The sequence below is a fragment of the Strix aluco genome, chromosome 4 (genome assembly GCF_031877795.1).
Source record: "Strix aluco isolate bStrAlu1 chromosome 4, bStrAlu1.hap1, whole genome shotgun sequence".
Lineage (NCBI taxonomy): Eukaryota > Metazoa > Chordata > Aves > Strigiformes > Strigidae > Strix > Strix aluco.
In genome coordinates, this window is record NC_133934.1 from 120,531,331 (window position 1) to 120,544,340 (window position 13,010).

The 13,010-nt window shown below is 36.6% G+C and overlaps 1 protein-coding gene across 13 annotated transcripts in view; it reads left to right on the forward strand.

Annotated features, from left to right (window-relative positions):
* The window catches only part of COA8 (cytochrome c oxidase assembly factor 8), a 34,731-nt gene that overhangs the window by 19,140 nt on the left and 2,581 nt on the right, over nucleotides 1-13,010 (forward strand). For 5 of the 13 annotated variants that reach the window (XM_074825241.1, XM_074825252.1, XM_074825251.1 and 2 more), the window contains 2 exons: nucleotides 1,321-1,411; nucleotides 4,056-4,303. In XM_074825241.1, coding sequence (XP_074681342.1) covers nucleotides 1,321-1,411; nucleotides 4,056-4,161 — 197 coding nt within the window. In that variant the 3' untranslated portion in view covers nucleotides 4,162-4,303. Of the gene's footprint in view, nucleotides 1-1,320; nucleotides 1,412-3,604; nucleotides 4,304-4,560; nucleotides 5,638-7,994; nucleotides 13,001-13,010 lie in introns of those variants that run through there. The other 8 variants (XM_074825249.1, XM_074825245.1, XM_074825244.1 and 5 more) reach the window with 8 other exon arrangements.

Consider the following 13,010-nt stretch of genomic DNA (forward strand, 5'->3'; position numbering starts at 1 on the left):
TCTTCTGTTTGTATCCCAGTGACCAGTGTGTGGTTGAGAAATAATTTTAATTAAGTTTTGTGTTGTTTAGAAAATGCTGCTTTTATATTGACATTTTGGTTTTGTTTTTGTTTGTTTTGCTTTTATACCCTAGAAATAAAAGAAAAAATAGTAAGCATGTACATCCCTTAAAAATAAAATTACATTGCCTGCATGTGGTGATTAACTCTGTTCTATAATACAGTTGTGTGCATATATAAAAATAAGACTAATAACATACACTAACAGTTGGAACAAAATGTACTTTTATGTAAGTGAATCTACTATCAGTTCTACTGATAACAGTATGAAGAAACAAATTAACTATAGGTGTTAAGTAGGCAACCTTCAAATAGTCTTAAATTTTATCCCATAGTGTGTTAATCTTTTGTAATACATTAGATTTCTAAATAATGACAGATAGAACTGATCAATAATTTACATTTCTATGATTGGTCTCAGGATCTTTGAAGTGCATTTTGGAACAGTAGCAAGTTGAATATCACAATTCCGTCTCCTTCATCATATCCATGTCCCCTGGGACATTCAGATTTGACTCTCATGTTAGAAACATTGGAAGTGCCAGAAAGTTTGTACAGGAATTATCTGGTAGAGTTGAGAATATTAGCTCATTCTCAGGATTCGACATCTGTACTGTAGCCACAGGTTTTCCTTTCACGTCCTGTGGAAAGAATCCATTTCTTCTTATGTTCTGCTTATGGCAGTGGCATATTCAATCCTCTTTTGTACTTGCTGCTTCACAAAGTAATTGCCTACTGTATTGTTAATAAATCTGACATCTCAGAACATACACTCTTTGGTATAAGTTACTTAAAATTTATCAACAACAGAAAACAATGTACGTCTGCAAAGGTGTCAGTTAAGGATAGTGTTCTTTCTATATTTATTGACTTGCTTCAGGGGGGAAATTTAGGTTACTAAGTGCTCTTACTGGTGCTGTTTAGATTTCAGCCCCACAGAGATTAATTTTACTCAGAGGATTAGGTACTCCCAGATCTGTGAACTTTTTCATAGGGGTTCACTAGTTCCTTAAATAATCTAAGACCTGATAGTCACTTTCATAAGTAATAAGGGCTTAAGAGTTATGACAGATTCAAGATGATCAGTATTTTTAATCTGCTGTGCTCCCTAGGTAGTTTTCAAAAAGTTGGAAGATAAAAGCATATTAACTTGTTCAGGGTTTGTAGGAGGAAGGAGTCAGACCTAGCTCTCTTGCAACTGAACCCAGTGTTTCAATCCAAAGAATTATCTTGACATTGTTATGCCAAAACTTATTTTCAGGTCAGAAAGCAACACTGAATGCAGAAGAAATGGCTGACTTTTACAAGGACTTTCTAAGTAAAAATTTTAGAAAGCATATGCAGTATAACAGGTATGTAGAAGATATTTCTGTTGCCTATTATACATTATAGTCTGAGTGAAAGGCATAAGATCAAATAGAAAATTTGAACATTTTTTTTCCATAATTGGTAAAACAGCATCTAAAACTATCATTTTAGAAAATGATTTTTTTAAATGCTATTATTAGCGTTTGACAGAAATTTTCATTATCATTTGAGTTTTACTGTTTATTGTTGATTTAGTGGAGAGATGAATCTCATGGCTGAGATTGAGAGACAAGATCAGGCACTCAATTTTTTCTCTTATGGCATGGGTGTTTTCATGCTGCTAATTGAAACTGATAAATAGGCGAATAAAACAGTTGAAATTTCTATATAACAGATTCTAATTAACTGTTAAATAAGGACTAGTAAATGTGATTCATCTTAAAGGAAAATTGTTTCATGAGAGTTGTATTTAGTATTCTTGTTTTTATTAGTCACAAGCACATAGTAAAAATGAAAGTGATTAGCCTTGAGTTTGAGGGGGTTTTGTGTGGCAAAGCATTAGTAAAATGATACCTGAACTCATCCTGTGTAGAACCTCAGCTACAACTGGGTAAGCCCACATCCACACTGCCTCTTCACAACATCTACTGCATTGTTTCAGTGTTACTGTTTGTACAACAACTTGATAAACTGGATTGGGAATCTGAAACAACTGAAAAACGACTCGCAAACACACATGACCCTGCATGTATCTGTGCACGCTTGGTAGAGGGCTAGAAGTGAGGAAGGAATGGGAAGCTGGAGAAGGACAGTGTTTAATCCATTTACAGTAGCACTGCCCACTGAATATGAAACCACAACTTCAGTTTCTTCTCTGTATTGGATTGAAAGATTATTGGGCTCAAAGGTGTCAGGTGTTACTGTGTTCCTGATGGTGTAATGCTAGCGAGAATTCTACCATCACTTTAACTGATCTATAAAAAATTGTGGTTTAGGGTTCTTTGTACGTATTGTGCATATACCGTAATGTACTGTAAGAACAATTTTACTGTAACAAGTATTTAAAACAAATATGTGCATCTTGTCCATGGGGGAAGGGGTCAGATGGGAAAACCTCACCATAAACCTTAACAACAGCATGAAAAAATGGAAAGTAAAATACTATTGTTAACAAGAGGTTTGTTGTTCAAATTGCCCATAAATCTGATGAGTGAGAAAGCAAATAGTTTATCTTGGAACTGGTCACCAGATGCCACTGTTGTAGTGACCTTGGGATAGTGTGCTGTCTCCACGGCAAGAGAGTTCAGGCTTTGTGCCTAAACGTGACCTTCCTTGTTTCTGCCTTGTAAAATCAGGTAGTGTCAGCTGCATCATTGTAGTTTCAAAGTGGAACTTCACAGCCCTGAAAGCAGTGGAGCTTTTTAAAGGCACTGTGATTTTGAGGGGTCATATTTATAAAAATCTGTTTATGCATTCAGTGGTATGTTCTTTTGCAGTGTTGCCAGCTGGCCTGAAAACTGTGGCTGCTGAAGTGTTGCAACTTCTAAAATGTAGTTAAAATTGAAGCAATGACTGTGCATAGATGCCATGAATATTTAGTTCAGGGTACTTAAGACTGGAAATACAGTCTAGGCAGAAAAAATTGAGAAGGATATAGGAAATGAGACATGAAAGGGGAAAAGAAACAGTTGTAATGTTGTCATGTTAAGTCAAAACATGCTATTTGAGGGGGTAGCTCAGTGCTGCTTGTCAGCATAATTTTGGCTACTATTCTTACTCAGAGGTTAGTATCTCAGGTTTATGTTAGATCTGTACATGCAGGGTTTCCCACAGAGATCTCAAGAGAAGACCTAAATCCCAATGTTTTAATATTTCGTGGTAGTTCTGCAGTAAGCATGCTCTGTTGCTTCATGTGCAGCATTTTACAAAATGGGGGATGGATCCTTCTTAGAATCTAGAAAGAAATTATGATGTTACTTTAGTTTGTAACAGGAGCAAGAATTTGAAGCAAGTTCTTGGAGGTTAAAAGGGCTGATACAGACTATCCGATCTATATCTTAAATTAGCTCCAGAAGCCATGCATGCTTTGTTAAAACTATTTAAAGATACAAAGGCTAACTTTAGCAATATTGGAGGCATCATCTTTAAAAGGTACTGCATAAGAAACATAATGTTTTCTGTGTTAGGTTATACAATTAGTCTTTGAAGTGTGATTTTATTTTTTCCCACCCTTACAGGTGACCAACTATGCCCTTTCCAACACGTGCATCTTCATACATGCACAAACAAATCTTACCCATAGCACAGCACTGGCAGAAAATTCTTCTAGGTAGCTTGATGATCAGCTTTACTTCTGAAACATGAGATGCGGTTACAATTATTTTAGCTTACCTGATTTCAAATACAATAGGTCATAAAACTACCCATCCCTTAACTTTTTTTACAGTTAAGCTCTCAATGGTTGTAGCCCTATAGTTCACATGTAATCTGTTCATGGATATGGATATTCACACAGAACTTTTCATAGATTATTTAACTCTCATTGGGCAGGAAAAGTGTTGCCACAGAAAATGCAGGTCAACACTGAATTATCATTTGTCAATGCCAAAGGATATTTTAATGTAATTGTCTACCTTTTTCCTGTTCTTGTTCTGCATGCTGATGATTTTCCTGGCTTTGGAATCCTAGAGATTGGTATAAGCGTAACTTTACTATCACATACCTCATGGGACAAGTAGCACTGGCAAGAGCTCTGAGGTGGCTTCGTTGGAAAAAGAAAAATGTGGGAAATTAATCACAGCTCCATGAAGAATGCAACTCTAGCTAGGCCTGCTATAAACTTGTGGTTTATAGTGATGTTCAGAATCTGAATGACTAATGTAATAATTGTTTGAATCTGTTAAACTATGTAAATAAAAGTTGCCATTAATTTATAATCACTATGTAGATTTCATTTACCTTTTATTCCAAGAATATCTAAAATATTTCTCAGCCAAAACACAACTGAGAGAACTGTTAAAAGCTGTTCCTCGTTTACGTTAAATGGAATGGATCACAGCTGTCACATTTTTACCACAGAGTCATAGCTCCTAAATAATGGGCGATTGCATATGGTGTACCTGAACTCGGGTCAGAGAATGATGTCTCCACCAACCGTATCAGTATATAAAGACAAAAATGCTTCATTTTGCAGCAGTTGTGTCTCTGGGGCGGTAGCTGTCCATAAGTAATGCAACATGGCTGAAGGAACAAATATGATTTGTGAGTATATATACAATCAATTTAGAGTGATCCTCCTTTCAGTGTGATTACTTCCTATTTTTAATAAAGATTTATGGTATTATATAAATTACTAATGCTATACGATGTTCTTTGGTAATTTTGTTTTAATTAAAAGAAATGTGCTCCCCTTGGACAAGAGTTACTCTAGACTATGGTTAAAGATTTTAGCTGCTGAGCAGTAAAACAGATGCATTGCCAGTCACTTAATCTTGGTAGAAAGGGGAACTGATAGTTGGCTGTATGGAGGAGAACAATGTTAGTACTAATACGTACTGCTTTCTACTGGATTGTTTCTTTCAAAAGATGTGCTATTCTCACCAGTTTCTCTGCGGCACTCACAACAACTTGCCTGAGGGTGATTTTTCTAGCCTCCAGGTATGTAATATCAATTGGAAGGAAGTTAGTTTAAGTGAAGTCTTAAAATGTTATGTCATGTATCTTTAATTTAAAAGAAGTTCCATTCCTTGGAATGTTCTCCCTGTCCCTGTATACAGTTAAATGATTTTTTTGGATACAGTACCTCCTAAGAGGATTCTGTTAAAAAGAATGTGTGTTGTCAAATGAAGTGTGTTTTCCTGAAGCTATGCTGTAGGGAAGGTTCTGCTTTTGGAAACAGCTCCGCAGCCACTGACCTGTTTTTCATGTCCAAACATGATGGGATTTATTCGCGGGCTTTCTCAGCTGGAGCAAGAAGAGCTTTGTCAGTATCAATGTAATAATTCCTTTGCAAAATGAAATAAATATTAATGATACGGTAGCGGATCACACTTTCATACAATGATGATATCATCATTGGGGCTAAAATGGTCACATTTGTGGCTTTAACTGTTATTAGTAAATGAAAACAGTCATTAATAGTGTTTGAGGTGATAACACTAGGAAAATATTATTTGTGAATGTTATTTACTGCATCACTACTGTAAAAGGTATATATTAAAAAGTTACAAAATGCCATGTTTCTTTGGGGAAATAAACTTTTGAAATAGAATACTGTGGGTATGTAATGTAATTCTTCAGGGCTTTATGGTAAATCCTATCTTACAGTATATAAGCTTTGACCACCATGTGAATGCACACTTTAGTAAATAGTTCCAGTGTAAAAGAATGATTGGATAATGTAAGAAAACATCTCTGAAAGGCAGAGGCCAGAACCCCAGTGGACTGGTGGTTGATAGCTGTATGTTCCAACAGCCTGCGCGTAAGGTCTGTAAGGTAGTTTTACATATGCTTAAGTGGGTAGAGGTCAATCAGAAGAGGCATTTTCATCTTCTCAGCTGCTCACTTTTATTAACACAGACATTTTTGTGTCTGCCTGCTGAACCAGATCAGGAAATTGATTCACCACTAGAACTAATCCAAGGGAAAAAGTGTTAGATGTCAGTTGAATTAATATGCCTCATCATGCAGATAGAAGTATTCTGCTGTTGGCATGGGGGGAAGGTTTGGATTGCGCTTCAGTCAATTCACAGTTAAAACTTTTCTGAACATGTAATTTTAGTGTTGGTCACCCCAAAATAATATAATCGGTATACAGTGGATCATGCTGGGATTCTGCTCTGAGCTGCTTGTAGTTAAAGTTCATGCCTTTATGGCATTGCCTTCATTAAGATTCTGTGTGGAGTGCTGGGTCCCTTCATCTAAAACCTATTGATGGAGTGAGGTATTTATCTATTAGGTAAGTGTTGAGGTCAGATTTAGAACATCTAATAAAGCCACTATGAAAGGATGTTATTAAAAATAATCCATCTGAAATTTTGAGTCTTGTTACCAAAGCCACATACATTTACTGAGATAATTACATTTTCTGAACAGCCATATCATTTTTGCCAGTGTTGCATTACTTTTGATTTTTTTTCTTTACTCAGAGCAGTTGTAATAATGCCAGCTGCTTTCAGATATTATTGATCATAAATCCTTTATACATCAAAGGAAAAATAAGTTGCTGCCACAGACTACTAAAAATAAATTTTTTATGTATACAAAGGCCTGCTACCGTAACTGAAACTAGTAAATAGATCAAAGAGTGGCTTTGTGCACATCTTCTGAGTATAGGAAAAATACAGGGGAGTGTTCTCATTTAGGTATTTAGCTAATCCTGTCAGAAGGAAGAGCAGCATTTCATATTTAGTAGTGTCAGCATGTGCCTTTTTAATCTGTCTCATGCACTCAGTAAGTGCATAATAAAGCAACAGTATTTTGGTAATAGTCAAATAATTTTTGATAGTTTGTATTGACTTGGGGTGGTTATGTTCTGATAATCTTTTTGGGGTTTTGCTATTCACTGAATTTCTCTACTGGAGCATTAATTTCAATAGAACGCGGGGGGATTAAGAGGAAGTGTCAAATGAGGATTGAGAGGCAGACCAACTAAAGGTTGGGTTGAAGTGATTGTAGCACCTTTATATATGATTAATAAAGAACTGTACATCTTAATAAAATGCATTTCTCAATTTCATTAGGAGTATAAAAGTAATGGTAGAAACAACTGAGAAGATAGCTTCTATGTTTAAATGGACATTCTTAGGGATAAAATTAAAATCCAGTTCAATACTCAGATTTCTTATTTAGAAGCTGACCCTTTCTGGCTCCGTTTTAAGGGGACTGTTCTGCTTGCAATTTTTAGCTTCAACTATCATTAAGCAAGATTAGTATCCTACAGGGTAAGCAGATTTGGAGAAACAAGAACTTAATTTACATCCCGTGCAGAGCCCATGGGCCAGTTTTTTGCATAAAGACTGGGAGATTGAAATGTTTTCAGGAAAGGATAATATATGTCTGGAACTGTAACATGCATGAATAATTTTCATATTAAAAATTATATCCACCGATTGCTGTAAACTGGTTCACAGAATAATAACCCCATAATTGAATATTCACATTCATTTTTAAAAAAAAATAGTACTGGAAACAAACACAACTTTATTTCTTATTAGTTTATTTCTTAAAAAGAGTTTATAAGTACATTGAATGTAATCATCTTGATATACTAATTAATATTAATTATTATATAAATAACTTCTTTGTGCCTTGACTTTGCATTCATTAATGGCTTAAGATTTATTCGAGTATTGTAAGATTTAACTGACTGATAAATTCAAATAGCAGGTGCTGTGGAAGTGCAAAATCAGTACTTTTGGCTAAAATAGTAAAGACAAAAAAATTACATGATCCCTTTTTAAGTGTGCTCTTACTCAGGAGAAATATTTTATAGTACTACCCATAGTCAAAATCAGTTCTAGAAGCCCCGTAAATGCTCTGAAGACATGGTTCCTGTTTCATACAGCTGCTTATGTTTTACTAGTTCAAACCAGATACCCATTTAATCGAGTTTCTTATATTTTGCAGGGAAAGGTACAGTGATTTTGCTTTCTGGTGAATGCAGGATCTCATCCTTAGGGGTGGTCCCAGGTGTGTTGTGACCTGGGTGGGCTGAGATGTCAGGAGGCAGCAAGAATGACTTTGTGCATCTTCTGAGACTGCCAGGAGGCAATTAGCACGCAGCCTAAGCTGGAGTGGCCCTGAAGCTACTTTGGTGGCCCATGACTGGCATGAGTTTCCAGCAGCCCCCGTGCCAGTCAGGAATTGCTGGCATTCAGCAGTAGTCTGTTCACACCGCTGCCTCCAAAGAACCTGCTGATACGATTCAGCTGCAGGATTGGCTGTGATAACTTTCAACAGCTGAGCCAAAACACATCAACAGGCAAAACCCAAGTTTCAGAATCCTAAGAAATTCAGGTCACTATTTATATCTCATTATTAAAGAACTTCTGTTGACAAATTTTAGCCCCATCTTTGTAATAAATCCCTGCTGTGGAAATGTTTTCATATGATGATCAGTGTGTAGCATACATTGGCTGTTTTTAAAGGGTTCCAGAAAAGTTACAGATTTTAATTTCTAGTATGATTTGAATAATTAGAAGTCTAGAGTCTTTGGGAGGGTAGGGGTTGTTTTGCAAAACAGATCTTGTAGTCAAGGCTATATTAGAAGACAAAAGCCATGAATTGCAAATTTCAAAAGAGATTAACTGACTGCCTTGATTGCTTTCCAAGTGATTTTTGATTCTGGAGTGTCATATGGAAAATAGATGGTATGACACAGCATACAGTAACAAACCAAGTCAAGACAGTTCTGACCTTAGTAGCTGTAGAAACTGTAAATACTTAGGTAGAAAACTCTTTTATTTGTCCAAAATTGTATGAGATTGAAAGACAAAATGGAAACTAAATTCCAATGAATATGTAAGAAAATGTCTTCTGGATTTACCAATCTTCTTCTCACATTTACCAAAATAATACTTCACTTTTAATGTCATGTCTGGAAAACTCCCAGTTTCCTCAGGCCTCATGAAAAATTCCACCATGAAAAACAGAACAAAATACTAAGATGACATATGAGTAAATAGCCACAGGTGCTAATTTGCATCAGAGAATTCAAGCTCACTTCAAAGGAAAAAATCAGCTCTGCCATAGAATATTGCAGAGCAATTTTAATTGACAAGAGATGCTTAAAATCAATTCATTTGCTATGCTCCTCTGCTGCTTCTTCCCTGGTGCAGCTTTTGCTGTTGGAAAAAGAGGGGTCTATTCAGTGACACCTGGAGACTTGCTGGGTGTGCTTAACAGTAACCACGGTGTCACAGCCATAAATCTGATTGCCATAGGACTGAGTAAAATAGGCTGATGCTGGGAGAATGTGGCTGAAGAGTTGCCACGGACAGGGCAGGTTTCCATTTTAGGAAGATTTTTCTCAGGCTTTTGAATCATGAGGTTCACACTTTCTCTAAAAGCAGCAAAGCAGCTTATTACTTACTGGCTTGAGTCTATAATTTATTGGTATTATCTAAGAGCCACTTAGCAGTCGATGTTTAATTTCATACGTAATTAACAATATCATTTCAACTTTAATTCTATTATATGTTTACATGTAAATTAGAAAAGCATCTCACTTATTTACAATATGAACTTTGGTTTTGGATGCTACCCAACAGAGTTCACAACCAAAAATTCAAAGAGAAAGAAGATAAGTGAAGTTAATGAGAATGCCAGTAACACAGCATTCCAACCTCCTTCGGTTGCAAAATGAGTGGGATGGGAAATGACAAATGTGTGAACCTTCCTGTAAAGATATTTAAGAGTGCTTTCTGCACTGGTGCATGATAAACCTGGCAGTAACATTTTTATGGTTATGTAGTTAATTATAAGGATATGGGGCATGTTAAATTGCTGCCCACAACGGAACCATTTACTGGGTAGATTTCTGGTCAGTGTTATACTCTGATGAAGGAAGATACTATTATTCATCAGCCTATTCTGTGTGAGTCATGACAGTTTTCAAACATATGGTGATGGTGTACTCTGCGACCCTTCAGCGTGTAATAAAAAGTGAAAAACACTGTGTAGGCAGTACATTTCACTTTCATGGCTAATTTATATATATTAATTGTTCCCAGCTTTCTCCTAGTGTTTATTGAAGTATGTTTCATTTCCTGTTTACAGTTATGTTATTTTCAATACCTAGGGTTTGATAAACTGCACTATATATATCTTTGAAACAATTTCAATGTATTTCAGCTTTCATTACAATTTAATTATTATTTTAAATATTAAGGAATAATTTTATGTCAGAACACACAGATTCAAAATCTGAAGTACTGCACCTGGCATGTTTCAGCAGTTCCCTGGGAGACTGTTAGCTGATGTGACAGAGTGAACTCCTCCGTGTAATCAAAACACCTCAAACGGTCCAGGCATTTTACACAATGCTGGTGTTGTAGATAACTGGGGTGGCACAGATTTTTTCCTTGAAAGAAATTACTCTGATTTCTGTGAATTGTACTATGCCCAGCTGGCCACCAAAGTCAAAGGTCAAGGAGTCCTGCTTTAAATTCCTATCTTTAATTATTTGTCCACTGAAGCAAAACTGTAGCCTCGGAATATCTTGATGATGTACATACTGATGAGGTAATTGCCTTCTCAGCCAGTTTCTGCATAAATTACAACTTACCTAAATTGAGTCTAGCCTTTTTGGCACAAGGAAAACCTTCAGAACATGATGTGATGCAGCAGTATCTGCCAAAACTTGACAAATTAATAGCATCCCCTCACTGTTTGTTTTTATATACTGGTCCCTAAAACACCTATACACAGATGTATGAGGAATTCCTTTCTTCAGAAATTGAGACCTACAAGGCTAGTTTCTTAAGGCCTCCTTTCACATCCCCTAATTATAGAGGGTATAACAAGTGTGGATGGACTAGGTTACAGATGGACCTTGTGGAGGTCCTGGGCAAAACTATCACATGGAAGCCAGGGAGCAGGGAATAGCATAGGATTGGGAAGGCACAAAGATGATTTAAAACCATTCTCTCAACCCCTTCTCATCTGGGGTATCAGACTCTGTTCTTTTGGAGCATGTCCATAGATTGAGTTCTTCAAGAATATTTGCTCTCAGGTAACTGACAGACAAGCCTGTAGAGATGAAACACACCATCCATCCTGTAGGAGTAAATTATGCAATCATCTCACTAATGTTTCAAGTCTAAGACTTGATAGCAGCAATGTACATATCCTGTTTTCTTCTGTATCATTGTGAAGATATGGAAGAAGAGATGAGTGTGTCCATGGCATGTCTTTGGACTTAATACTTTTCAATGGATTTCTCTGTGAACTGTCAAGAAAATGTTTCATTAAAGCAGATAAAAAAGAATTACAACAGAAAACATAGGAATTACAACATCTGAAACTGAAGTAAAAATTTCACAGTACATACTTGCTGTGGGAAGATGGAGGCAGCAAGGAGAGAGAATTCAAATCCAAACCCCTGGGAATAAGATCATCTCTCCTTTTCCTGCATCTGCTGTATTTTGCAGGAGACAGGATGAGGAACAAAATACCTAGCACAGGCAGTTCTGTTTGCTATTGATTTCTAAAGTGACTCTGCCCTTCTCAGCCCCACATACTGTATACCATCCATCTAGCCACAGGCATATTCACAGAAGCCATTTTCTTTAGAGGCATAATTGGTCACTGGCACAGAAACTACAGAAACAGTTGTCACAGCACAAATATTTACATTTCCCTTTCCCTTGGGGCAAAATGTATTACCATTAATTCCCCAGCCCAGTGCAGCTGAGTACTGCCTTGGTTTGACTACCCTCTTAACCAAGGCAAACTCCAACAATGGAAAGCGGATGTAAAATGGTCTCCCATAAAAAATGATAAATTCTAATCAACCCTGGATGCCAAGTGAATTTGGTGTAATTCCATATAGAGTATTAGTTGAGGAGGAGAGAAAAGCATTTAACAGAAGTCAAAGGGGGATAAGGGTTTGGCAGTTACATGTGCAGAAAAGGAATACATCAATTGTAAGAGAGGTTAATGATAAATCAGGCTTAGGGACAATCACTTTGAATAGTGACCATGGCATAAACAATTGCAGCACATTAGTCTCAAGAAAGGTGAAGCAAATGGGAGCAATGAAGGGCGAACTGAATAATCAGGGGGATGTTGAATCTCTCTTAAAGAGATTAAGAGTTCAGTTTGTTTAGCCAAGCAAATTGATGGTCAGGAGGGGAGAAAGGAGTGCAGAATCTCCTAGACAGGGTGAGTGGAGGAAGAAGGAGCTAAGAGGGGTTACCTTGGGAAGAATCTTTTTTCTCTACAATAATTTAATCAAACATATAAAAGAGAAATGTTACATTTGAGGACCTCCTTAGAAATGCAAACACATAGAGAAATGGGGCTGATCACTAGCAAGGGAGAAGAGCTGGAAAGAAATGACACAATTTGGCACAATATCTATTTGTATATATTACCCTTGAGACTGAACACCGGAGGAATGAGCTTCTTGGGCAGGAAGGGCAAGATCCCTGCTTGGTTTTCAATAGAGTTTGATAATTACATTTAGAAAAAGACCAGATGAGATTGTTATCGGTAATGCCTTTTAGACTTTTGAGACTTAGTTATCTTTCATCAGTAGGTGCAAATTTCTACTTGGAAAAGGTCACATACAGGCATACATGGACATTAGCATTTCTTGTGATTAGCATATGCATGAGCTTTAATAAAAGGCAGCATCTGAAAAATCACAGCTTCTTTCTTTTATAAATGTATGTAGGAATCTTAGTGAGAATAAAGAGCATCCATCTTTCATATCTCCATGAGGAAGCACCAGTTTCCCTGGTGCTGAGACAAGTTCATGGCTCAGTCTGTGCCTCTACCTAATTTTGGTTGGAAAAAGGAATGCCTTTCTTATGCTTTCAAGGATTCACTTCTCAAAAAAAGAAAAAGCTCATACTGGTTAATGAAATTATCCCAGATTTACACTGCAGTGTGTGGCTGAAATTAAAATCTCTCTCAAAG